This window comes from Salmo salar, chromosome 16 (assembly GCF_965601325.2).
Source record: "Salmo salar chromosome 16, fSalSal1, whole genome shotgun sequence".
Lineage (NCBI taxonomy): Eukaryota > Metazoa > Chordata > Actinopteri > Salmoniformes > Salmonidae > Salmo > Salmo salar.
Window position 1 is genome coordinate 48524259 of NC_138306.1, and position 27830 is coordinate 48552088.

At 51.5% G+C, this 27830-nt stretch overlaps 1 protein-coding gene across 2 annotated transcripts in view; it reads left to right on the top strand.

The window, feature by feature from the left end:
- LOC106574038 (FYVE and coiled-coil domain-containing protein 1) overlaps positions 1 to 27830 on the top strand; it is a 73035-nt gene that overhangs the window by 29560 nt on the left and 15645 nt on the right. For both annotated transcript variants that reach the window (XM_014149551.3, XM_014149552.3), the window contains exons 12-13: positions 23830 to 23979; positions 26788 to 27017. In XM_014149551.3, the coding sequence (XP_014005026.1) occupies positions 23830 to 23979; positions 26788 to 27017 (380 nt within the window). The remainder of the gene's footprint in view (positions 1 to 23829; positions 23980 to 26787; positions 27018 to 27830) is intronic.

Sequence of the window (27830 nt, forward strand, 5' to 3'; positions counted from 1 at the left end):
ACGAGAGGGGGATATCAAGGAGGAAGACAGCGAGAGGGGGATATCAAGGAGGAAGACAGCGAGAGGGGGATATCAAGGAGGAAGACAGCGAGAGGGGGATGGATATTAAGGAGGAAGACAGCGAGAAGGGGATATCAAGGAGGAAGACAGCGAGAGGGGGATGGATATTAAGGAGGAAGACAGCGAGAGGGGGATATTAAGGAGGAAGACAGCGAGAGGGGGATATCAAGGAGGAAGACAGCGAGAGGGGGATATCAAGGAGGAAGACAGCGAGAGGGGGATGGATATTAAGGAGGAAGACAGCGAGAGGGGGATGGATATTAAGGAGGAAGACAGCGAGAGGGGGATATTAAGGAGGAAGACAGCGAGAGGGGGATGGATATTAAGGAGGAAGACAGCGAGAGGGGGATGGATATTAAGCAGGAAGACAGCGAGAGGGGGATATCAAGGAGGAAGACAGCGAGAGGGGGATATCAAGGAGGAAGACAGCGAGAGGGGGATATCAAGGAGGAAGACAGCGAGAGGGGGATATCAAGGAGGAAGACAGCGAGAGGGGGATATTAAGAAGGAAGACAGCGAAAGGGGGATGGATATTAAGGAGGAAGACAGCGAGAGGGGGATATCAAGGAGGAAGACAGCGAGAGGGGGATATCAAGGAGGAAGATGGCGAGAGGGGGATATTAAGGAGGAAGACGGCGAGAGGGGGATATCAAGGAGGAAGACAGCGAGAGGGGGATATCAAGGAGGAAGACAGCGAGAGGGGGATATTAAGGAGGAAGACAGCCAGAGGGGGATGGATATCAAGGAGAAAGACAGCGAGAGGGGGATATTAAGGCGGAAGACAGCCAGAGGGGGATGGATATCAAGGAGGAAGACAGCGAGAGGGGTATATTAAGGAGGAAGACAGCGAGAGGGGGATATCAAGGAGGAAGACAGCGAGAGGGGGATATCAAGGAGGAAGACAGCGAGAGGGGGATATCAAGGAGGAAGACAGCGAGAGGGGGATATCAAGGAGGAAGACAGCCAGAGGGGGATATCAAGGAGGAAGACAGCGAGAGGGGGATATCAAGGAGGAAGACAGCGAGAGGGGGATATCAAGGAGGAAGACAGCCAGAGGGGGATATCAAGGAGGAAGACAACGAGAGGGGGATATCAAGGAAGAAGACAGCGAGAGGGGGATATCAAGGAGGAAGACAGTGAGAGGGGGATATCAAGGAGGAAGACAGCGAGAGGGGGACGGATATTATGGAGGAAGACAGCGAGAAGGGGATATCAAGGAGGAAGACAGCGAGAGGGGGATGGATATTAAGGAGGAAGATAGCGAGAGGGGGATATTAAGGAGGAATACAGCGAGAGGGGGATATAAAGGAGGAAGACAGCGAGAGGGGGATATCAAGGAGGAAGACAGCGAGAGGGGGATGGATATTAAGGAGGAAGACAGCGAGAGGGGGATATTAAGGAGGAAGACAGCGAGAGGGGGATGGATATTAAGGAGGAAGACAGCGAGAGGGGGATATTAAGGAGGAAGACAGCGAGAGGGGGATGGATATTAAGGAGGAAGACAGCGAGAGGGGGATGGATATTAAGGAGGAAGACAGCGAGAGGGGGATATCAAGGAGGAAGACAGCGAGAGGGGGATATCAAGGAGGAAGACAGCGAGAGGGGGATATCAAGGAGGAAGACAGCGAGAGGGGGATATCAAGGAGGAAGACAGCGAGAGGGGGGTGGATATTAAGGAGGAAGACAGCGAGAAGGGGATATCAAGGAGGAAGACGGCAAGAGGGGGATATTAAGGAGGAAGACGGCGAGAGGGGGATATCAAGGAGGAAGACAGCGAGAGGGGGATGGATATTAAGGAGGAAGACAGCGAGAGGGGGATATCAAGGAGGAAGACAGCGAGAGGGGGATATTAAGGAGGAAGACAGCGAGAGGGGGATATCAAGGAGGAAGACAGCGAGAGGGGATATAAAGGAGGAAGACAGCGAGAGGGGGATATCAAGGAGGAAGACAGCGAGAGGGGGATATTAAGGAGGAAGACAGCGAGAGGGGGATATCAAGGAAGAAGACAGCGAGAGGGGGATGGATATTAAGGAGGAAGACAACGAGAGGGGGATATCAAGGAGGAAGACAGCGAGAGGGGGATATCAAGGAGGAAGACAGCGAGAGGGGGATATCAAGGAGGATGACAGCGAGAGGGGGATATCAAGGAGGAAGACAGCGAGAGGGGGATATCAAGGAGGAAGACAGCGAGAGGGGGATATCAAGGAGGAAGACAGCGAGAGGGGGATATTAAGGAGGAAGACAGCGAGAGGGGGATATCAAGGAGGAAGACAGCGAGAGGGGGATATCAAGGAGGAAGACAGCGAGAGGGGGATATCAAGGAGGAAGACAGCGAGAGGGGGATATCAAGGAGGAAGACAGCGAGAGGGGGATGATATTAAGGAGGAAGACAGCGAGAGGGGGATATCAAGGAGGAAGACAGCGAGAGGGGGATATCAAGGAGGAAGACAGCGAGAGGGGGATATTAAGGAGGAAGACAGCGAGAGAGGGATTTCAAGGAGGAAGACAGCGAGAGAGGGATTTCAAGGAGGAAGACAGCGAGAGTGGGATATCAAGGAGGAAGACAGCGAGAGGGGGATATCAAGTAGGAAGACAGCGAGAGGGGGATATTAAGGAGGAAGACAGCGAGAGGGGGATATCAAGGAGGAAGACAGCGAGAGGGGGATATTAAGGAGGAAGACAGCGAGAGGGGGATATCAAGGAGGAAGACAGCGAGAGGGGGATATCAAGGAGGAAGACAGCGAGAGGGGGATATCAAGGAGGAAGACAGCGAGAGGGGGATATTAAGGAGGAAGACAGCGAGAGGGGGATATCAAGGAGGAAGACAGCGAGAGGGGATATAAAGGAGGAAGACAGCGAGAGGGGGATATCAAGGAGGAAGACAGCGAGAGGGGGATATTAAGGAGGAAGACAGCGAGAGGGGGATATCAAGGAAGAAGACAGCGAGAGGGGGATGGATATTAAGGAGGAAGACAACGAGAGGGGGATATCAAGGAGGAAGACAGCGAGAGGGGGATATCAAGGAGGAAGACAGCTAGAGGGGGATATCAAGGAGGATGACAGCGAGAGGGGGATATCAAGGAGGAAGACAGCGAGAGGGGGATATCAAGGAGGAAGACAGCGAGAGGGGGATATCAAGGAGGAAGACAGCGAGAGGGGGATATTAAGGAGGAAGACAGCGAGAGGGGGATATCAAGGAGGAAGACAGCGAGAGGGGGATATCAAGGAGGAAGACAGCGAGAGGGGGATATCAAGGAGGAAGACAGCGAGAGGGGGATATCAAGGAGGAAGACAGCGAGAGGGGGATGATATTAAGGAGGAAGACAGCGAGAGGGGGATATCAAGGAGGAAGACAGCGAGAGGGGGATATCAAGGAGGAAGACAGCGAGAGGGGGATATTAAGGAGGAAGACAGCGAGAGAGGGATTTCAAGGAGGAAGACAGCGAGAGGGGGATTTCAAGGAGGAAGACAGCGAGAGGGGGATATCAAGTAGGAAGACAGCGAGAGGGGGATATTAAGGAGGAAGACAGCGAGAGGGGGATATCAAGGAGGAAGACAGCGAGAGGGGGATATCAAGGAGGAAGACAGCGAGAGGGGGATATCAAGGAGGAAGACAGCGAGAGGGGGATATTAAGGAGGAAGACAGCGAGAGGGGGATATCAAGGAGGAAGACAGCGAGAGGGGGATATTAAGGAGGAAGACAGCGAGAGGGGGATATCAAGGAGGAAGACAGCGAGAGGGGGATATAAAGGAGGAAGACAGCGAGAGGGGGATATCAAGGAGGAAGACAGCGAGAGGGGGATATCAAGGAGGAAGACAGCGAGAGGGGTATATTAAGGAGGAAGACAGCGAGAGGGGGATATCAAGGAGGAAGACAGCGAGAGGGGGATATTAAGGAGGAAGACAGCGAGAGGGGGATATCAAGGAGGAAGACAGCGAGAGGGGGATATCAAGGAGGAAGACAGCGAGAGGGGGATATCAAGGAGGAAGACAGCGAGAGGGGGATATCAAGGAGGAAGACAGCGAGAGGGGGATATTAAGGAGGAAGATTGCCAGAGGGGGATGGATATCAAGGAGGAAGACAGCGAGAGGGGGATATTAAGGAGGAAGACAGCCAGAGGGGGATGGATATCAAGGATGAAGACAGCGAGAGGGGGATATTAAGGAGGAAGACAGCGAGAGGGGGATATCAAGGAGGAAGACAGCGAGAGGTGGATATCAAGGAGGAAGACGGCGAGAGGGGAATATCAAGGAGGAAGACAGCGAGAGGGGGATATTAAGGAGGAAGACAGCGAGAGGGGGATATTAAGGAGGAAGACAGCGAGAGGGGGATATCAAGGAGGATGACAGCGAGAGGGGGATATCAAGGAGGAAGACAGCGAGAGGGGGATATCAAGGAGGAAGACAGCGAGAGGGGGATATTAAGGAGGAAGACAGCGAGAGGGGGATATCAAGGAGGAAGACAGCGAGAGGGGGATATCAAGGAGGAAGACAGCGAGAGGGGGATATCAAGGAGGAAGACAGCGAGAGGGGGATATCAAGGAGGAAGACAGCGAGAGGGGGATGATATTAAGGAGGAAGACAGCGAGAGGGGGATATCAAGGAGGAAGACAGCGAGAGGGGGATATCAAGGAGGAAGACAGCGAGAGGGGGATATTAAGGAGGAAGACAGCGAGAGAGGGATTTCAAGGAGGAAGACAGCGAGAGGGGGATATCAAGGAGGAAGACAGCGAGAGGGGGATATCAAGTAGGAAGACAGCGAGAGGGGGATATTAAGGAGGAAGACAGCGAAAGGGGGATGGATATTAAGGAGGAAGACAGCGAGAGGGGGATATCAAGGAGGAAGACAGCGAGAGGGGGATATCAAGGAGGAAGATGGCGAGAGGGGGATATTAAGGAGGAAGACGGCGAGAGGGGGATATCAAGGAGGAAGACAGCGAGAGGGGGATATCAAGGAGGAAGACAGCGAGAGGGGGATATTAAGGAGGAAGACAGCCAGAGGGGGATGGATATCAAGGAGAAAGACAGCGAGAGGGGGATATTAAGGAGGAAGACAGCCAGAGGGGGATGGATATCAAGGAGGAAGACAGCGAGAGGGGTATATTAAGGAGGAAGACAGCGAGAGGGGGATATCAAGGAGGAAGACAGCGAGAGGGGGATATCAAGGAGGAAGACAGCGAGAGGGGGATATCAAGGAGGAAGACAGCCAGAGGGGGATATCAAGGAGGAAGACAGCGAGAGGGGGATATCAAGGAGGAAGACAGCGAGAGGGGGATATCAAGGAGGAAGACAGCCAGAGGGGGATATCAAGGAGGAAGACAACGAGAGGGGGATATCAAGGAGGAAGACAGCGAGAGGGGGATATCAAGGAGGAAGACAGTGAGAGGGGGATATCAAGGAGGAAGACAGCGAGAGGGGTACGGATATTATGGAGGAAGACAGCGAGAAGGGGATATCAAGGAGGAAGACAGCGAGAGGGGGATGGATATTAAGGAGGAAGATAGCGAGAGGGGGATATTAAGGAGGAATACAGCGAGAGGGGGATATAAAGGAGGAAGACAGCGAGAGGGGGATATCAAGGAGGAAGACAGCGAGAGGGGGATGGATATTAAGGAGGAAGACAGCGAGAGGGGGATATTAAGGAGGAAGACAGCGAGAGGGGGATGGATATTAAGCAGGAAGACAGCGAGAGGGGGATATTAAGGAGGAAGACAGCGAGAGGGGGATGGATATTAAGGAGGAAGACAGCGAGAGGGGGATGGATATTAAGGAGGAAGACAGCGAGAGGGGGATATCAAGGAGGAAGACAGCGAGAGGGGGATATCAAGGAGGAAGACAGCGAGAGGGGGATATCAAGGAGGAAGACAGCGAGAGGGGGGTGGATATTAAGGAGGAAGACAGCGAGAAGGGGATATCAAGGAGGAAGACGGCAAGAGGGGGATATTAAGGAGGAAGACGGCGAGAGGGGGATATCAAGGAGGAAGACAGCGAGAGGGGGATGGATATTAAGGAGGAAGACAGCGAGAGGGGGATATCAAGGAGGAAGACAGCGAGAGGGGGATATTAAGGAGGAAGACAGCGAGAGGGGGATATCAAGGAGGAAGACAGCGAGAGGGGATATCAAGGAGGAAGACAGCGAGAGGGGGATATCAAGGAGGAAGACAGCGAGAGGGGGATATTAAGGAGGAAGACAGCGAGAGGGGGATATCAAGGAAGAAGACAGCGAGAGGGGGATGGATATTAAGGAGGAAGACAACGAGAGGGGGATATCAAGGAGGAAGACAGCGAGAGGGGGATATCAAGGAGGAAGACAGCGAGAGGGGGATATCAAGGAGGATGACAGCGAGAGGGGGATATCAAGGAGGAAGACAGCGAGAGGGGGATATCAAGGAGGAAGACAGCGAGAGGGGGATATCAAGGAGGAAGACAGCGAGAGGGGGATATTAAGGAGGAAGACAGCGAGAGGGGGATATCAAGGAGGAAGACAGCGAGAGGGGGATATCAAGGAGGAAGACAGCGAGAGGGGGATATCAAGGAGGAAGACAGCGAGAGGGGGATATCAAGGAGGAAGACAGCGAGAGGGGGATGATATTAAGGAGGAAGACAGCGAGAGGGGGATATCAAGGAGGAAGACAGCGAGAGGGGGATATTAAGGAGGAAGACAGCGAGAGAGGGATTTCAAGGAGGAAGACAGCGAGAGGGGGATATCAAGGAGGAAGACAGCGAGAGGGGGATATCAAGTAGGAAGACAGCGAGAGGGGGATATTAAGGAGGAAGACAGCGAGAGGGGGATATCAAGGAGGAAGACAGCGAGAGGGGGATATCAAGGAGGAAGACAGCGAGAGGGGGATATCAAGGAGGAAGACAGCGAGAGGGGGATATTAAGGAGGAAGACAGCGAGAGGGGGATATCAAGGAGGAAGACAGCGAGAAGGGGATATTAAGGAGGAAGACAGCGAGAGGGGGATATCAAGGAGGAAGACAGCTAGAGGGGGATATCAAGGAGGAAGACAGCGAGAGGGGGATATCAAGGAGGAAGACAGCGAGAGGGGGATATCAAGGAGGAAGACAGCGAGAGGGGGATATTAAGGAGGAAGACAGCGAGAGGGGGATATCAAGGAGGAAGACAGCGAGAGGGGGATATTAAGGAGGAAGACAGCGAGAGGGGGATATCAAGGAGGAAGACAGCGAGAGGGGGATATCAAGGAGGAAGACAGCGAGAGGGGGATATCAAGGAGGAAGACAGCGAGAGGGGGATATCAAGGAGGAAGACAGCGAGAGGGGGATATTAAGGAGGAAGACAGCCAGAGGGGGATGGATATCAAGGAGGAAGACAGCGAGAGGGGGATATTAAGGAGGAAGACAGCCAGAGGGGGATGGATATCAAGGATGAAGACAGCGAGAGGGGGATATTAAGGAGGAAGACAGCGAGAGGGGGATATCAAGGAGGAAGACAGCGAGAGGGGGATATCAAGGAGGAAGATGGCGAGAGGGGAATATCAAGGAGGAAGACAGCGAGAGGGGGATATTAAGGAGGAAGACAGCGAGAGGGGGATATTAAGGAGGAAGACAGCGAGAGGTTTATATCAAGGAGGATGACAGCGAGAGGGGGATATCAAGGAGGAAGACAGCGAGAGGGGGATATCAAGGAGGAAGACAGCGAGAGGGGGATATCAAGGAGGAAGACAGCGAGAGGGGGATATTAAGGAGGAAGACAGCGAGAGGGGGATATCAAGGAGGAAGACAGCGAGAGGGGGATATCAAGGAGGAAGACAGCGAGAGGGGGATATCAAGGAGGAAGACAGCGAGAGGGGGATATCAAGGAGGAAGACAGCGAGAGGGGGATGATATTAAGGAGGAAGACAGCGAGAGGGGGATATCAAGGAGGAAGACAGCGAGAGGGGGATATCAAGGAGGAAGACAGCGAGAGGGGGATATTAAGGAGGAAGACAGCGAGAGAGGGATTTCAAGGAGGAAGACAGCGAGAGGGGGATATCAAGGAGGAAGACAGCGAGAGGGGGATATCAAGTAGGAAGACAGCGAGAGGGGGATATTAAGGAGGAAGACAGCGAGAGGGGGATATCAAGGAGGAAGACAGCGAGAGGGGGATATCAAGGAGGAAGACAGTGAGAGGGGGATATCAAGGAGGAAGACAGCGAGAGGGGGATATTAAGGAGGAAGACAGCGAGAGGGGGATATCAAGGAGGAAGACAGCGAGAGGGGGATATTAAGGAGGAAGACAGCGAGAGGGGGATATCAAGGAGGAAGACAGCGAGAGGGGGATATCAAGGAGGAAGACAGCGAGAGGGGGATATCAAGGAGGAAGACAGCGAGAGGGGGATATTAAGGAGGAAGACAGCCAGAGGGGGATGGATATCAAGGAGGAAGACAGCGAGAGGGGGATATCTAAGGAGGAAGACAGCCAGAGGGGGATGGATATTAAGGAGGAAGACAGCGAGAGGGGGATATTAAGGAGGAAGACAGCGAGAGGGGGATATCAAGGAGGAAGACAGCGAGAGGGGGATATCAAGGAGGAAGACAGCGAGAGGGCGATATCAAGGAGGAAGACAGCGAGAGGGCGATATCAAGGAGGAAGACAGCGAGAGGGGATATCAAGGAGGAAGACAGCCAGAGGGGGATATCAAGGAGGAAGACAGCCAGAGGGGGATATCAAGGAGGAAGACAGCGAGAGGGGGATATCAAGGAGGAAGACAGCGAGAGGGGGATATTAAGGAGGAAGACAGCGAGAGGGGGATATCAAGGAGGAAGACAGCGAGAGGGGGATATCAAGGAGGAAGACAGCGAGAGGGGGATATCAAGGAGGAAGACAGCGAGAGGGGGATATCAAGGAGGAAGACAGCGAGAGGGGGATAATAAGGAGGAAGACAGCCAGAGGGGGATGGATATCAAGGAGGAAGACAGCGAGAGGGGGATATTAAGGAGGAAGACAGCCAGAGGGGGATGGATATCAAGGATGAAGACAGCGAGAGGGGGATATTAAGGAGGAAGACAGCGAGAGGGGGATATCAAGGAGGAAGACAGCGAGAGGGGGATATCAAGGAGGAAGACGGCGAGAGGGGAATATCAAGGAGGAAGACAGCGAGAGGGGGATATTAAGGAGGAAGACAGCGAGAGGGGGATATCAAGGAGGAAGACAGCGAGAGGGGGATATCAAGGAGGAAGACAGCGAGAGGGGGATATCAAGGAGGAAGACAGCGAGAGGGGGATATCAAGGAGGAAGACAGCGAGAGGGGGATATCAAGGAGGAAGACAGCCAGAGGGGGATATCAAGGAGGAAGACAGCCAGAGGGGGATATTAAGGAGGAAGACAGCCAGAGGGGGATGGATATCAAGGAGGAAGACAGCGAGAGGGGGATATCAAGGAGGAAGACAGCCAGAGGGGGATGGATATCAAGGAGGAAGACAGCGAGAGGGGGATATTAAGGAGGAAGACAGCGAGAGGGGGATATCAAGGAGGAAGACAGCGAGAGGGGGATATCAAGGAGGAAGACGGCGAGAGGGGGATATCAAGGAGGAAGACAGCGAGAGGGGGATATTAAGGAGGAAGACAGCGAGAGGGGGATATCAAGGAGGAAGACAGCGAGAGGGGGATATTAAGGAGGAAGACAGCGAGAGGGGGATATCAAGGAGGAAGACAGCGAGAGGGGGATATCAAGGAGGAAGACAGCGAGAGGGGGATATCAAGGAGGAAGACAGCGAGAGGGGGATATCAAGGAGGAAGACAGCGAGAGGGGGATATTAAGGAGGAAGACTGCCAGAGGGGGATGGATATCAAGGAGGAAGACAGCGAGAGGGGGATGGATATTAAGGAGGAAGACAGCGAGAGGGGGATATTAAGGAGGAAGACAGCGAGAGGGGGATATCAAGGAGGAAGACAGCGAGAGGGGGATATCAAGGAGGAAGACAGCGAGAGGGGGATGGATATTAAGGAGGAAGACAGCGAGAGGGGGATGGATATTAAGGAGGAAGACAGCGAGAGGGGGATATCAAGGAGGAAGACAGCGAGAGGGGGATATCAAGGAGGAAGACAGCGAGAGGGGGATATCAAGGAGGAAGACAGCGAGAGGGGGATATTAAGGAGGAAGACAGCCAGAGGGGGATGGATATCAAGGAGGAAGACAGCGAGAGGGGGATATTAAGGAGGAAGACAGCCAGAGGGGGATGGATATTAAGGAGGAAGACAGCGAGAGGGGGATATTAAGGAGGAAGACAGCGAGAGGGGGATATCAAGGAGGAAGACAGCGAGAGGGGGATATCAAGGAGGAAGACGGCGAGAGGGGAATATCAAGGAGGAAGACAGCGAGAGGGGGATATTAAGGAGGAAGACAGCGAGAGGGGGATATCAAGGAGGAAGACAGCGAGAGGGGGATATCAAGGAGGAAGACAGCGAGAGGGCGATATCAAGGAGGAAGACAGCGAGAGGGCGATATCAAGGAGGAAGACAGCGAGAGGGGATATCAAGGAGGAAGACAGCCAGAGGGGGATATCAAGGAGGAAGACAGCCAGAGGGGGATATCAAGGAGGAAGACAGCGAGAGGGGGATATCAAGGAGGAAGACAGCGAGAGGGGGATATTAAGGAGGAAGACAGCGAGAGGGGGATATCAAGGAGGAAGACAGCGAGAGGGGGATATCAAGGAGGAAGACAGCGAGAGGGGGATATCAAGGAGGAAGACAGCGAGAGGGGGATATCAAGGAGGAAGACAGCGAGAGGGGGATAATAAGGAGGAAGACAGCCAGAGGGGGATGGATATCAAGGAGGAAGACAGCGAGAGGGGGATATTAAGGAGGAAGACAGCCAGAGGGGGATGGATATCAAGGATGAAGACAGCGAGAGGGGGATATTAAGGAGGAAGACAGCGAGAGGGGGATATCAAGGAGGAAGACAGCGAGAGGGGGATATCAAGGAGGAAGACGGCGAGAGGGGAATATCAAGGAGGAAGACAGCGAGAGGGGGATATTAAGGAGGAAGACAGCGAGAGGGGGATATCAAGGAGGAAGACAGCGAGAGGGGGATATCAAGGAGGAAGACAGCGAGAGGGGGATATCAAGGAGGAAGACAGCGAGAGGGGGATATCAAGGAGGAAGACAGCGAGAGGGGGATATCAAGGAGGAAGACAGCCAGAGGGGGATATCAAGGAGGAAGACAGCCAGAGGGGGATATTAAGGAGGAAGACAGCCAGAGGGGGATGGATATCAAGGAGGAAGACAGAGAGAGGGGGATATCAAGGAGGAAGACAGCCAGAGGGGGATGGATATCAAGGAGGAAGACAGCGAGAGGGGGATATTAAGGAGGAAGACAGCGAGAGGGGGATATCAAGGAGGAAGACAGCGAGAGGGGGATATCAAGGAGGAAGACGGCGAGAGGGGGATATCAAGGAGGAAGACAGCGAGAGGGGGATATTAAGGAGGAAGACAGCGAGAGGGGGATATCAAGGAGGAAGACAGCGAGAGGGGGATATTAAGGAGGAAGACAGCGAGAGGGGGATATCAAGGAGGAAGACAGCGAGAGGGGGATATCAAGGAGGAAGACAGCGAGAGGGGGATATCAAGGAGGAAGACAGCGAGAGGGGGATATCAAGGAGGAAGACAGCGAGAGGGGGATATCAAGGAGGAAGACTGCCAGAGGGGGATGGATATCAAGGAGGAAGACAGCGAGAGGGGGATGGATATTAAGGAGGAAGACAGCGAGAGGGGGATATTAAGGAGGAAGACAGCGAGAGGGGGATATCAAGGAGGAAGACAGCGAGAGGGGGATATCAAGGAGGAAGACAGCGAGAGGGGGATGGATATTAAGGAGGAAGACAGCGAGAGGGGGATGGATATTAAGGAGGAAGACAGCGAGAGGGGGATATTAAGGAGGAAGACAGCGAGAGGGGGATGGATATTAAGGAGGAAGACAGCGAGAGGGGGATGGATATTAAGGAGGAAGACAGCGAGAGGGGGATATCAAGGAGGAAGACAGCGAGAGGGGGATATCAAGTAGGAAGACAGCGAGAGGGGGATATTAAGGAGGAAGACAGCGAAATAGGGATGGATATTAAGGAGGAAGACAGCGAGAGGGGGATATCAAGGAGGAAGACAGCGAGAGGGGGATATCAAGGAGGAAGATGGCGAGAGGGGGATATTAAGGAGGAAGACGGCGAGAGGGGGATATCAAGGAGGAAGACAGCGAGAGGGGGATATCAAGGAGGAAGACAGCGAGAGGGGGATATTAAGGAGGAAGACAGCCAGAGGGGGATGGATATCAAGGAGAAAGACAGCGAGAGGGGGATATTAAGGAGGAAGACAGCCAGAGGGGGATGGATATCAAGGAGGAAGACAGCGAGAGGGGGATATCAAGGAGGAAGACAGCGAGAGGGGGATATCAAGGAGGAAGACAGCGAGAGGGGGATGGATATTAAGGAGGAAGACAGCGAGAAGGGGATATCAAGGAGGAAGACGGCAAGAGGGGGATATTAAGGAGGAAGACAGCGAGAGGGGGATATCAAGGAGGAAGACAGCGAGAGGGGGATATCAAGGAGGAAGACAGCGAGAGGGGGATATCAAGGAGGAAGACAGCGAGAGGGGGATATTAAGGAGGAAGACAGCGAGAGGGGGATATCAAGGAGGAAGACAGCGAGAGGGGGATATCAAGGAGGAAGACAGCGAGAGGGGGATATCAAGGAGGAAGACAGCGAGAGGGGGATATCAAGGAGGAAGACAGCGAGAGGGGGATGATATTAAGGAGGAAGACAGCGAGAGGGGGATATCAAGGAGGAAGACAGCGAGAGGGGGATATCAAGGAGGAAGACAGCGAGAGGGGGATATTAAGGAGGAAGACAGCGAGAGAGGGATTTCAAGGAGGAAGACAGCGAGAGGGGGATATCAAGGAGGAAGACAGCGAGAGGGGGATATCAAGGAGGAAGACAGCGAGAGGGGGATATCAAGTAGGAAGACAGCGAGAGGGGGATATTAAGGAGGAAGACAGCGAGAGGGGGATATCAAGGAGGAAGACAGCGAGAGGGGGATATCAAGGAGGAAGACAGCGAGAGGGGGATATCAAGGAGGAAGACAGCGAGAGGGGGATATTAAGGAGGAAGACAGCGAGAGGGGGATATCAAGGAGGAAGACAGCGAGAGGGGGATATTAAGGAGGAAGACAGCGAGAGGGGGATATCAAGGAGGAAGACAGCGAGAGGGGGATATCAAGGAGGAAGACAGCGAGAGGGGGATATCAAGGAGGAAGACAGCGAGAGGGGGATATTAAGGAGGAAGACAGCGAAATGGGGATGGATATTAAGGAGGAAGACAGCGAGAGGGGGATGGATATCAAGGAGGAAGACAGCGAGAGGGGGATATTAAGGAGGAAGACAGCCAGAGGGGGATGGATATTAAGGAGGAAGACAGCGAGAGGGGGATATTAAGGAGGAAGACAGCGAGAGGGGGATATCAAGGAGGAAGACAGCGAGAGGGGGATATCAAGGAGGAAGACGGCGAGAGGGGGATATCAAGGAGGAAGACAGCGAGAGGGGGATATTAAGGAGGAAGACAGCGAGAGGGGGATATCAAGGAGGAAGACAGCGAGAGGGGGATATTAAGGAGGAAGACAGCGAGAGGGGGATATCAAGGAGGAAGACAGCGAGAGGGGGATATCAAGGAGGAAGACAGCGAGAGGGGGATATCAAGGAGGAAGACAGCGAGAGGGGGATATCAAGGAGGAAGACAGCGAGAGGGGGATATTAAGGAGGAAGACAGCCAGAGGGGGATGGATATCAAGGAGGAAGACAGCGAGAGGGGGATGGATATTAAGGAGGAAGACAGCGAGAGGGGGATATTAAGGAGGAAGACAGCGAGAGGGGGATATCAAGGAGGAAGACAGCGAGAGGGGGATATCAAGGAGGAAGACAGCGAGAGGGGGATGGATATTAAGGAGGAAGACAGCGAGAGGGGGATGGATATTAAGGAGGAAGACAGCGAGAGGGGGATATTAAGGAGGAAGACAGCGAGAGGGGGATGGATATTAAGGAGGAAGACAGCGAGAGGGGGATGGATATTAAGGAGGAAGACAGCGAGAGGGGGATATCAAGGAGGAAGACAGCGAGAGGGGGATATCAAGGAGGAAGACAGCGAGAGGGGGATATTAAGGAGGAAGACAGCGAAATGGGGATGGATATTAAGGAGGAAGACAGCGAGAGGGGGATATCAAGGAGGAAGACAGCGAGATGGGGATATCAAGGAGGAAGATGGCGAGAGGGGGATATTAAGGAGGAAGACGGCGAGAGGGGGATATCAAGGAGGAAGACAGCGAGAGGGGGATATCAAGGAGGAAGACAGCGAGAGGGGGATATTAAGGAGGAAGACAGCCAGAGGGGGATGGATATCAAGGAGAAAGACAGCGAGAGGGGGATATTAAGGAGGAAGACAGCCAGAGGGGGATGGATATCAAGGAGGAAGACAGCGAGAGGGGGATATTAAGGAGGAAGACAGCGAGAGGGGGATATCAAGGAGGAAGACAGCGAGAGGGGGATATCAAGGAGGAAGACGGCGAGAGGGGAATATCAAGGAGGAAGACAGCGAGAGGGGGATATTAAGGAGGAAGACAGCGAGAGGGGGATATCAAGGAGGAAGACGGCGAGAGGGGAATATCAAGGAGGAAGACAGCGAGAGGGGGATATTAAGGAGCAAGACAGCGAGAGGGGGATATCAAGGAGGAAGACAGCGAGAGGGGGATATCAAGGAGGAAGACAGCGAGAGGGGGATATCAAGGAGGAAGACAGCGAGAGGGGGATATCAAGGAGGAAGACAGCGAGAGGGGGATGGATATTAAGGAGGAAGACAGCGAGAAGGGGATATCAAGGAGGAAGACGGCAAGAGGGGGATATTAAGGAGGAAGACAGCGAGAGGGGGATATCAAGGAGGAAGACAGCGAGAGGGGGATATCAAGGAGGAAGACAGCGAGAGGGGGATATCAAGGAGGAAGACAGCGAGAGGGGGATATTAAGGAGGAAGACAGCGAGAGGGGGATATCAAGGAGGAAGACAGCGAGAGGGGGATATCAAGGAGGAAGACAGCGAGAGGGGGATATCAAGGAGGAAGACAGCGAGAGGGGGATATCAAGGAGGAAGACAGCGAGAGGGGGATGATATTAAGGAGGAAGACAGCGAGAGGGGGATATCAAGGAGGAAGACAGCGAGAGGGGGATATCAAGGAGGAAGACAGCGAGAGGGGGATATTAAGGAGGAAGACAGCGAGAGAGGGATTTCAAGGAGGAAGACAGCGAGAGGGGGATATCAATGAGGAAGACAGCGAGAGGGGGATATCAAGTAGGAAGACAGCGAGAGGGGGATATTAAGGAGGAAGACAGCGAGAGGGGGATATCAAGGAGGAAGACAGCGAGAGGGGGATATCAAGGAGGAAGACAGCGAGAGGGGGATATCAAGGAGGAAGACAGCGAGAGGGGGATATTAAGGAGGAAGACAGCGAGAGGGGGATATCAAGGAGGAAGACAGCGAGAGGGGGATATTAAGGAGGAAGACAGCGAGAGGGGGATATCAAGGAGGAAGACAGCGAGAGGGGGATATCAAGGAGGAAGACAGCGAGAGGGGGATATCAAGGAGGAAGACAGCGAGAGGGGGATATCAAGGAGGAAGACAGCGAGAGGGGGATATTAAGGAGGAAGACAGCCAGAGGGGGATGGATATCAAGGAGGAAGACAGCGAGAGGGGGATATTAAGGAGGAAGACAGCGAGAGGGGGATATCAAGGAGGAAGACAGCGAGAGGGGGATATCAAGGAGGAAGACAGCCAGAGGGGGATATTAAGGAGGAAGACAGCCAGAGGGGGATGGATATTAAGGAGGAAGACAGCGAGAGGGGGATATTAAGGAGGAAGACAGCGAGAGGGGGATATCAAGGAGGAAGACAGCGAGAGGGGGATATCAAGGAGGAAGACGGCGAGAGGGGGATATCAAGGAGGAAGACAGCGAGAGGGGGATATTAAGGAGGAAGACAGCGAGAGGGGGATATCAAGGAGGAAGACAGCGAGAGGGGGATATTAAGGAGGAAGACAGCGAGAGGGGGATATCAAGGAGGAAGACAGCGAGAGGGGGATATCAAGGAGGAAGACAGCGAGAGGGGGATATCAAGGAGGAAGACAGCGAGAGGGGGATATCAAGGAGGAAGACAGCGAGAGGGGGATATTAAGGAGGAAGACAGCCAGAGGGGGATGGATATCAAGGAGGAAGACAGCGAGAGGGGGATGGATATTAAGGAGGAAGACAGCGAGAGGGGGATATTAAGGAGGAAGACAGCGAGAGGGGGATATCAAGGAGGAAGACAGCGAGAGGGGGATATCAAGGAGGAAGACAGCGAGAGGGGGATGGATATTAAGGAGGAAGACAGCGAGAGGGGGATGGATATTAAGGAGGAAGACAGCGAGAGGGGGATATTAAGGAGGAAGACAGCGAGAGGGGGATGGATATTAAGGAGGAAGACAGCGAGAGGGGGATGGATATTAAGGAGGAAGACAGCGAGAGGGGGATATCAAGGAGGAAGACAGCGAGAGGGGGATATCAAGGAGGAAGACAGCGAGAGGGGGATATTAAGGAGGAAGACAGCGAAATGGGGATGGATATTAAGGAGGAAGACAGCGAGAGGGGGATATCAAGGAGGAAGACAGCGAGAGGGGGATATCAAGGAGGAAGATGGCGAGAGGGGGATATTAAGGAGGAAGACGGCGAGAGGGGGATATCAAGGAGGAAGACAGCGAGAGGGGGATATCAAGGAGGAAGACAGCGAGAGGGGGATATTAAGGAGGAAGACAGCCAGAGGGGGATGGATATCAAGGAGAAAGACAGCGAGAGGGGGATATTAAGGAGGAAGACAGCCAGAGGGGGATGGATATCAAGGAGGAAGACAGCGAGAGGGGGATATTAAGGAGGAAGACAGCGAGAGGGGGATATCAAGGAGGAAGACAGCGAGAGGGGGATATCAAGGAGGAAGACAGCGAGAGGGGGATATCAAGGAGGAAGACGGCGAGAGGGGAATATCAAGGAGGAAGACAGCGAGAGGGGGATATTAAGGAGGAAGACAGCGAGAGGGGGATATCAAGGAGGAAGACGGCGAGAGGGGAATATCAAGGAGGAAGACAGCGAGAGGGGGATATTAAGGAGGAAGACAGCGAGAGGGGGATATCAAGGAGGAAGACAGCGAGAGGGGGATATCAAGGAGGAAGACAGCGAGAGGGGGATATCAAGGAGGAAGACAGCGAGAGGGGGATATCAAGGAGGAAGACAGCGAGAGGGGGATGGATATTAAGGAGGAAGACAGCGAGAAGGGGATATCAAGGAGGAAGACGGCAAGAGGGGGATATTAAGGAGGAAGACAGCGAGAGGGGGATATCAAGGAGGAAGACAGCGAGAGGGGGATATCAAGGAGGAAGACAGCGAGAGGGGGATATCAAGGAGGAAGACAGCGAGAGGGGGATATTAAGGAGGAAGACAGCGAGAGGGGGATATCAAGGAGGAAGACAGCGAGAGGGGGATATCAAGGAGGAAGACAGCGAGAGGGGGATATCAAGGAGGAAGACAGCGAGAGGGGGATATCAAGGAGGAAGACAGCGAGAGGGGGATGATATTAAGGAGGAAGACAGCGAGAGGGGGATATCAAGGAGGAAGACAGCGAGAGGGGGATATCAAGGAGGAAGACAGCGAGAGGGGGATATTAAGGAGGAAGACAGCGAGAGAGGGATTTCAAGGAGGAAGACAGCGAGAGGGGGATATCAATGAGGAAGACAGCGAGAGGGGGATATCAAGTAGGAAGACAGCGAGAGGGGGATATTAAGGAGGAAGACAGCGAGAGGGGGATATCAAGGAGGAAGACAGCGAGAGGGGGATATCAAGGAGGAAGACAGCGAGAGGGGGATATCAAGGAGGAAGACAGCGAGAGGGGGATATTAAGGAGGAAGACAGCGAGAGGGGGATATCAAGGAGGAAGACAGCGAGAGGGGGATATTAAGGAGGAAGACAGCGAGAGGGGGATATCAAGGAGGAAGACAGCGAGAGGGGGATATCAAGGAGGAAGACAGCGAGAGGGGGATATCAAGGAGGAAGACAGCGAGAGGGGGATATCAAGGAGGAAGACAGCGAGAGGGGGATATTAAGGAGGAAGACAGCCAGAGGGGGATGGATATCAAGGAGGAAGACAGCGAGAGGGGGATATTAAGGAGGAAGACAGCCAGAGGGGGATGGATATTAAGGAGGAAGACAGCGAGAGGGGGATATTAAGGAGGAAGACAGCGAGAGGGGGATATCAAGGAGGAAGACAGCGAGAGGGGGATATCAAGGAGGAAGACGGCGAGAGGGGAATATCAAGGAGGAAGACAGCGAGAGGGGGATATTAAGGAGGAAGACAGCGAGAGGGGGATATCAAGGAGGAAGACAGCGAGAGGGGGATATCAAGGAGGAAGACAGCGAGAGGGCGATATCAAGGAGGAAGACAGCGAGAGGGCGATATCAAGGAGGAAGACAGCGAGAGGGGATATCAAGGAGGAAGACAGCCAGAGGGGGATATCAAGGAGGAAGACAGCGAGAGGGGGATATTAAGGAGGAAGACAGCGAGAGGGGGATATCAAGGAGGAAGACAGCGAGAGGGGGATATTAAGGAGGAAGACAGCGAGAGGGGGATATCAAGGAGGAAGACAGCGAGAGGGGGATATCAAGGAGGAAGACAGCGAGAGGGGGATATCAAGGAGGAAGACAGCGAGAGGGGGATATCAAGGAGGAAGACAGCGAGAGGGGGATATTAAGGAGGAAGACAGCCAGAGGGGGATGGATATCAAGGAGGAAGACAGCGAGAGGGGGATATTAAGGAGGAAGACAGCCAGAGGGGGATGGATATCAAGGATGAAGACAGCGAGAGGGGGATATTAAGGAGGAAGACAGCGAGAGGGGGATATCAAGGAGGAAGACAGCGAGAGGGGGATATCAAGGAGGAAGACGGCGAGAGGGGAATATCAAGGAGGAAGACAGCGAGAGGGGGATATTAAGGAGGAAGACAGCGAGAGGGGGATATCAAGGAGGAAGACAGCGAGAGGGGGATGGATATTAAGGAGGAAGACAGCGAGAGGGGGATATTAAGGAGGAAGACAGCGAGAGGGGGACGGATATTAAGGAGGAAGACAGCGAGAGGGGGATATTAAGGAGGAAGACAGCGAGAGGGGGATGGATATTAAGGAGGAAGACAGCGAGAGGGGGATATCAAGGAGGAAGACAGCGAGAGGGGGATATCAAGGAGGAAGACAGCGAGAGGGGGATATCAAGGAGGAAGACAGCGAGAGGGGGATATCAAGGAGGAAGACCGCGAGAGGGGGGTGGATATTAAGGAGGAAGACAGCGAGAAGGGGATATCAAGGAGGAAGACGGCAAGAGGGGGATATTAAGGAGGAAGACGGCGAGAGGGGGATATCAAGGAGGAAGACAGCGAGAGGGGGATGGATATTAAGGAGGAAGACAGCGAGAGGGGGATATCAAGGAGGAAGACAGCGAGAGGGGGATATTAAGGAGGAAGACAGCGAGAGGGGGATATCAAGGAGGAAGACAGCGAGAGGGGGATATCAAGGAGGAAGACAGCGAGAGGGGGATATCAAGGAGGAAGACAGCGAGAGGGGGATATTAAGGAGGAAGACAGCGAGAGGGGGATATCAAGGAAGAAGACAGCGAGAGGGGGATGGATATTAAGGAGGAAGACAGCGAGAGGGGGATATCAAGGAGGAAGACAGCGAGAGGGGGATATCAAGGAGGAAGACAGCGAGAGGGGGATATCAAGGAGGATGACAGCGAGAGGGGGATATCAAGGAGGAAGACAGCGAGAGGGGGATATCAAGGAGGAAGACAGCGAGAGGGGGATATCAAGGAGGAAGACAGCGAGAGGGGGATATTAAGGAGGAAGACAGCGAGAGGGGGATATCAAGGAGGAAGACAGCGAGAGGGGGATATCAAGGAGGAAGACAGCGAGAGGGGGATATCAAGGAGGAAGACAGCGAGAGGGGGATGATATTAAGGAGGAAGACAGCGAGAGGGGGATATCAAGGAGGAAGACAGCGAGAGGGGGATATTAAGGAGGAAGACAGCGAGAGAGGGATTTCAAGGAGGAAGACAGCGAGAGGGGGATATCAAGGAGGAAGACAGCGAGAGGGGGATATCAAGGAGGAAGACAGCGAGAGGGGGATATTAAGGAGGAAGACAGCGAGAGGGGGATATCAAGGAGGAAGACAGCGAGAGGGGGATATTAAGGAGGAAGACAGCGAGAGGGGGATATCAAGGAGGAAGACAGCGAGAGGGGGATATCAAGGAGGAAGACAGCGAGAGGGGGATATCAAGGAGGAAGACAGCGAGAGGGGGATATCATGGAGGAAGACAGCGAGAGGGGGATATTAAGGAGGAAGACAGCCAGAGGGGGATGGATATCAAGGAGAAAGACAGCGAGAGGGCGATATTAAGGAGGAAGACAGCCAGAGGGGGATGGATATCAAGGAGGAAGACAGCGAGAGGGGTATATTAAGGAGGAAGACAGCGAGAGGGGGATATCAAGGAGGAAGACAGCGAGAGGGGGATATCAAGGAGGAAGACAGCGAGAGGGGGATATCAAGGAGGAAGACAGCCAGAGGGGGATATTAAGGAGGAAGACAGCGAGAGGGGGATATCAAGGAGGAAGACAGCGAGAGGGGGATATCAAGGAGGAAGACAGCCAGAGGGGGATATCAAGGAGGAAGACAACGAGAGGGGGATATCAAGGAGGAAGACAGCGAGAGGGGGATATCAAGGAGGAAGACAGCGAGAGGGGGATATCAAGGAGGAAGACAGCGAGAGGGGGACGGATATTATGGAGGAAGACAGCGAGAAGGGGATATCAAGGAGGAAGACAGCGAGAGGGGGATGGATATTAAGGAGGAAGATAGCGAGAGGGGGATATTAAGGAGGAATACAGCGAGAGGGGGATATCAAGGAGGAAGACAGCGAGAGGGGGATATCAAGGAGGAAGACAGCGAGAGGGGGATGGATATTAAGGAGGAAGACAGCGAGAGGGGGATATTAAGGAGGAAGACAGCGAGAGGGGGATGGATATTAAGGAGGAAGACAGCGAGAGGGGGATATTAAGGAGGAAGACAGCGAGAGGGGGATGGATATTAAGGAGGAAGACAGCGAGAGGGGGATATCAAGGAGGAAGACAGCGAGAGGGGGATATCAAGGAGGAAGACAGCGAGAGGGGGATATCAAGGAGGAAGACAGCGAGAGGGGGATATCAAGGAGGAAGACAGCGAGAGGGGGGTGGATATTAAGGAGGAAGACAGCGAGAAGGGGATATCAAGGAGGAAGACGGCAAGAGGGGGATATTAAGGAGGAAGACGGCGAGAGGGGGATATCAAGGAGGAAGACAGCGAGAGGGGGATGGATATTAAGGAGGAAGACAGCGAGAGGGGGATATCAAGGAGGAAGACAGCAAGAGGGGGATATTAAGGAGGAAGACAGCGAGAGGGGGATATCAAGGAGGAAGACAGCGAGAGGGGGATATCAAGGAGGAAGACAGTGAGAGGGGGATATCAAGGAGGAAGACAGCGAGAGGGGGATATCAAGGAGGAAGACAGCGAGAGGGGGATATCAAGGAGGAAGACAGCGAGAGGGGGATATCAAGGAGGAAGACAGCGAGAGGGGGATGATATTAAGGAGGAAGACAGCGAGAGGGGGATATCAAGGAGGAAGACAGCGAGAGGGGGATATCAAGGAGGAAGACAGCGAGAGGGGGATATTAAGGAGGAAGACAGCGAGAGAGGGATTTCAAGGAGGAAGACAGCGAGAGGGGGATATCAAGGAGGAAGACAGCGAGAGGGGGATATCAAGTAGGAAGACAGCGAGAGGGGGATATTAAGGAGGAAGACAGCGAGAGGGGGATATCAAGGAGGAAGACAGCGAGAGGGGGATATCAAGGAGGAAGACAGCGAGAGGGGGATATCAAGGAGGAAGACAGCGAGAGGGGGATGATATTAAGGAGGAAGACAGCGAGAATGGGATATCAAGGAGGAAGACGGCGAGAGGGGGATATTAAGGAGGAAGACGGCGAGAGGGGGATATCAAGGAGGAAGACGGCGAGAGGGGGATATTAAGGAGGAAGACGGCGAGAGGGGGATATTAAGGAGGAAGACAGCCAGAGGGGGATATCAAGGAGGAAGACAGCCAGAGGGGGATATTAAGAGGGAGAGGAAAGCACAGAAAGTGACAGCTCTCGTCTGCTTAGGAATTTTCCGTTTTTTTGGCAGTCATTGCTCTCTCTCACTCTTTCTCTCTTTTTCTGTGTCTGGGTGTGTCTCTCTCTCTCTCTCTCTGTGTATGTATGTGTGTGTGTGTGTGTGTATGTGTGTCTCTGTGTGTGTGTCTCTCTCTCTGTGTGTGTGTGTGTGTGTGTGTGTGTGTGTGTGTGTGTGTGTGTGTGTGTGTGTGTGTGTGTGTGTGTGTGTGTGTGTGTGTGTGTGTGTGTGTGTGTGTGTGTGTGTGTGTGTGTCTTCCATTTGCATAGCTCTCATCCCCTGTAGGGGATTAAACACAATGCCAGCTCCCCTGGGGTGTCCTTAATTCGCTACAATCCCTTTTGTTTATCTTAATTTACTCCTACATTTTTTTCATATTCCAACTGCTTATTGGCAGAGAGACGTACAGTACATCAGAACAGGGGGTCGTTGGAAGTGCATGTAAAATTAGATTAGGACAATATAACCAGAATAGCATGAATAATGATTTTGTTGACTTTATTGAGTTTATTTTTACAGGGACAGTACACATTAATCGACGTTTCAGTAAAAGTGACGGTTTTAGCTCGTTTTCAACCGCAGTCCTTGGGGATGTTAGAGGGAGAGTCCATGAGCAGGTGGACACTACGTTTAGTCCTCAAATACCCACGAATCACACAAATGTATGATTCACTGATTACAAAGAAACCATGCCTGAACAAACCTAACTGAGCAAACAATATCCTGATGATCAGAGGGGAACAACCAGACTGATGTAACTGTGTTCTTTTTAACAGCAGGTCCTGCGCTCTAAAGGCATCCGCATGCTTCCCAGCCGGAAGAGTTTGCAAATATTATGACAACATTTTGTGACGTTTTTGTTAGTTTTGGATTTACGTACGTTTTTGTTTCGGTTGTTCGGGCACACCATTTTTTTTCTTGAGGCAAGCCGAAGTTGGTAGCCAAAGTCTACGCCCCTTCATCGGTGATTGGTAAACAATAGGGATTCTTCAGTAAAGTCTTTGTTGTCATTCAATGAGAGACGACTTGTTTTCATGCACATTTAGTCATTGAGAAATACTGTTCCAAACATCTTAGTTAGATGTAAAATCACGAGACTAAGATCTTCTCGTCCAAAACGTCAAAGTTAATGACAGATTTCTTAAATTATCTTAGATTAATTCTGAATATTGTGAGGAAGTGAATGCTGGCTACGGCGTCTCAAAATAGACAAACAGTACTATTGCCACTTTTTCATCTTTTTCAAGTGAATGTGTTTTCAGGGTGTATGTGAGCACACTTGTTCGGTTCAACTAGCCGACTTCGGCTAGCCGCCAGCGGAACTGAAGCATGCTGGCGCCTTATCCCCCCACCTGTGTGTGTCTTTGGGTGTCTGTCTGTGTGTGTGTTTGTGATCTTTTGGGTCCTTTCTACTTCGATGCTGGATCCGAACATTAAAAATGTATTCACAGTGCGTGTGTGTGCTCCTGCAGGGATAAGGATGTTCTGTGGCAGAAATCGGACGCTCTGGAGTTTGAGCAGAAGCTGTGGGCAGAGGAGCGCTTGTTGCAGGACAAGGAGACCACCCACTGCCTGGGCTGCCAGGCCCATTTCACATGGTGGCTACGCCGACATAACTGCAGGTGGGCACAGAGAGGGCGCTGTCTCACTAGATGGCCTTGTTATGTCTTGTTACAGGAACAATGGACAACGTGTTAAGCACTATTAGCAACACAACCAGATAGCAGAGGAAGAGTAGGTATTGATTTGACTGAGATTTCAACTTGTGTTTTCACACACAATACACTGCCAGTCTTGGCCGAGATTTGGAGTAGTGATCAGCGCATGTGTAGTGGAAAAAGGAACTAAAATCAAATGTTATTTGTCACATGCGCCGAATACAAAAGGTGTAGACCTTACAGTGAAATGCTTATTTACAAGCCCTTAACCAACAATTCAGTTTTAAGAAAATTCCCAAAAAAGGGAAGAGATAAGAATAACAAATAATTGAAGAGCAGCAGTAAATAACAATAGCGGGGCTATATACAGGGGGTACAGGTACAGAGTCAATGTGGAGGCTATATACAGGGGGTACGGGTACAGAGTCAATGTGGAGGCTATATACAGGGGGTACCGGTACAGAGTCAATGTGGAGGCTATATACAGGGTGTTACGGTACAGAGTCAATGTGGAGACTATATACAGGGGGTACCGGTACAGAGTCAATGTGGAGACTATATACAGGTGGTACAGGTACAGAGTCACTGTGGAGGCTATATACAGGTGGTACAGGTACAGAGTCACTGTGGAGGCTATATACAGTGAGGGAAAAAAGTATTTGATCCCCTGCTGATTTTGTACGTTTGCCCACTGACAAAGAAATTACCAGTCTATAATTTTAATGGTGGGTTTATTTGAACAGTGAGAGAAAGAATAACAACAAAAAAATCCAGAAAAACGCATGTCAAAAATGTTATAAATTGATTTGCATTTTAATGAGTGAAATAAGTATTTGACCCCTCTGCAAAACATGACTTAGTACTTGGTGGCAAAACCCTTGTTGGCAATCACAGAGGTCAGACGTTTCTTGTAGTTGGAAGCCAGGTTTGCACACATCTCAGGAGGGATTTTGTCCCACTTCTCTTTGCAGATCTTTTCCATGTCATTAAGGTTTCGAGGCTGACATTTGGCAACTCGAACCTTCAGCTCCCTCCACAGACTTTCTATGGGATTAAGGTCTGGAGACTGTCTAGGCCACTCCAGGACCTTAATGTGCTTCTTCTTGAGCCACTCCTTTGTTGCCTTGGCCATGTGTTTTGGGTCATTGTCATGCTGGAATACCCATCCACGACCCATTTTCAATGCCCTGGCTGAGGGAAGGAGGTTCTCACCCAAGATTTGACGGTACATGGCCCCGTCCATCGTCCCTTTGATGCGGTGAAGTTGTCCTGTCCCCTTAGCAGAAAAACACCCCCAAAGCATAATGTTTCCACCTCCATGTTTGACGGTGGGGATGATGTTCTTGGGGTCATAGGCAGCATTCCTCCTCCTCCAAACACGGCGAGTTGAGTTGATGCCAAAGTGCTCCATTTTGGTCTCATCTGACCACAACACTTTCACCCAGTTGTCCTCTGAATCATTCAGATGTTCATAGGCAAACTTCAGACGGGCATGTATATGTGCTTTCTTGAGCAGGGGGACCTTGAGGGCGCTGCAGGATTTCAGTCCTTCACGGCGTAGTGTGTTACCAATTGTTTTCTTGGTGACTATGGTCCCAGCTGCCTTGAGATCATTGACAAGATCCTCCCGTGTAGTTCTGGGCTGATTCCTCACCGTTCTCATGATCATTGCAACTCCACGAGGTGAGATCTTGCATGGAGCCCCAGGACAAGGGAGATTAACAGTTCTTTTGTGTTTCTTCCATTTGCGAATAATCACACCAATTGTTGCCACCTTCTCACCAAGCTGCTTGGCGATGGTCTTGAAGCCCATTCCAGCCTTGTGAAGGTCTACAATCTTGTACCTGACATCCTTGGAGAGTTCTTTGGTCTTGGCCATAGTGGAGAGTTTGGAATCTGATTGATTGATTGCTTCTGTGGACAGGTGACTTTTATACAGGTAACAAGCTGAGATTAGGAGCACTCCCTTTAAGAGTGTGCTCCTAATCTCAGCTCGTTACCTGTATAAAAGACACCTGGGAGCCAGAAATCTTTCTGATTGAGAGGGGGTCAAATACTTATTTCCCTCATTAAAATGCAAATCAATTTATAACATTTTTGACATGTGTTTTTCTGGATTTTTTTAGTTGTTATTCTGTCTCTCACTGTTCAAATAAACCTACCATTAAAATGATAGACTGATCATTTCTTTGTCAGTGGGCAAACGTACAAAATCAGCAGGGGATAAAATACTTTTTTTCCCCTCACTGTACAGGGAGTACCGATACAGAGTCAATGTGGAGGCTATATACAGGTGGTACAGGTACAGAGTCACTGTGGAGGCTATATACAGGGTGTTACGGTACAGAAGCAAGGTGGAGACTATATACAGGTTGTTACGGTACAGAGTCAATGTGGAGACTATATACAGGTGGTACAGGTACAGAGTCAATGTGGAGACTATATACAGGGTGTTACGGTACAGAGTCAATGTGCAGGTGCACCGGTGTCGAGGTAACTGAGGTACTGGCAGAGGAAGCTGTAATGGTAGTGCTTTTATTGCTTTTAGAGCTGACTGGACATGTCAGAGAGAGTCAGTGACTTAGTTTTTTTTGTATCGTGGCTTCCACAGACTTCGGTCTGACTGGTAATTTGAATGTAACTCTTGAATTGATGTTGAGTGAAAAGGTGATACAATAGTTTCCAGAAATTGAGAAAATCTGAGAGGTTTCAGGTTTTGGGTGAATGTTCCACAGTGATATGATACTGTGGTACGCTCTCTTCTTGTTTCAGGCTGTGTGGACGCGCCTTCTGCTACTACTGTAGTAACAACTTTGTGATGACCAAGCACAGTGGGAAGAAGGAGCGTTGCTGCAGGGAGTGTTACTCCCAGCACAGCGCCGTGGTGGAGAGGTTCACCGAGGGTGAGCTGAGCCCCTCCGATACCCAGCCACCTCCCCCCAGTTTTGGGCCTCACTCACCCCCCGAACCAGCCCCCTACAAACCCACTCCCAGGGTTAAAGGTGAGATGTACACACATATGCAAACACATAAATATCATACCCCCAAGACATGCTAATCTCTCACCATTACAATAACAGGGGAGGTTAGCATTTTTGGGGGTATGATATTTATGCCTCTGTAACTCATCATTATTCATGATTCATTCAGGACTATCCATAATCATGGTAGCATCCACATTAATGTAGAAGTGTTCAGAAACATATTCTATTCTTATTTACAATAAAAGTGACTCCAAAATGACACAATACATTATTTACCATTCATTTCTATTGGGCACAAAATAATCTGAAACACAACCAAAACAAACAGCAAATGCATCCAACAAGTTTGTAGAGTCACAAGCTTGATGAGGTCATTGTGTGCTAGGAATATGGGACTAAAGACTAAACTTTTGACAACTTTAATACACATATAAGTGAATTTGTCCCAATACTCTTGGTCCCCTAAAATGGGGGGGGACTATGTACAAAAAGTGATGTGGGGTCACCCCTCAGAGTCTGGTTCCTCTCTAGGTTTCTTCTTAGGTTCCTGCCTTTCTAGGGAGTTTTTCCTACCCACTGTGCTTCTACATCTGCATTGCTTGCTGTTTGGGGTTTTAGGCTGGGTTTCTGTATAGCACTTTGTGACATCTGATATAAAAAGGACTTTATAAATGTGATTGATTCTAGGGGTTTACCTTGTTCTGAGCAAAAAGGGAAACACTTTTAATTCTAATTTCTTAATCTCCATTCTGCTTTACTGCTTTCATTTGAAAATGACAAAACTCGCAGCGGAGATTGCGTTGCCAGTCATTGTTTTGTCACAACATGGTA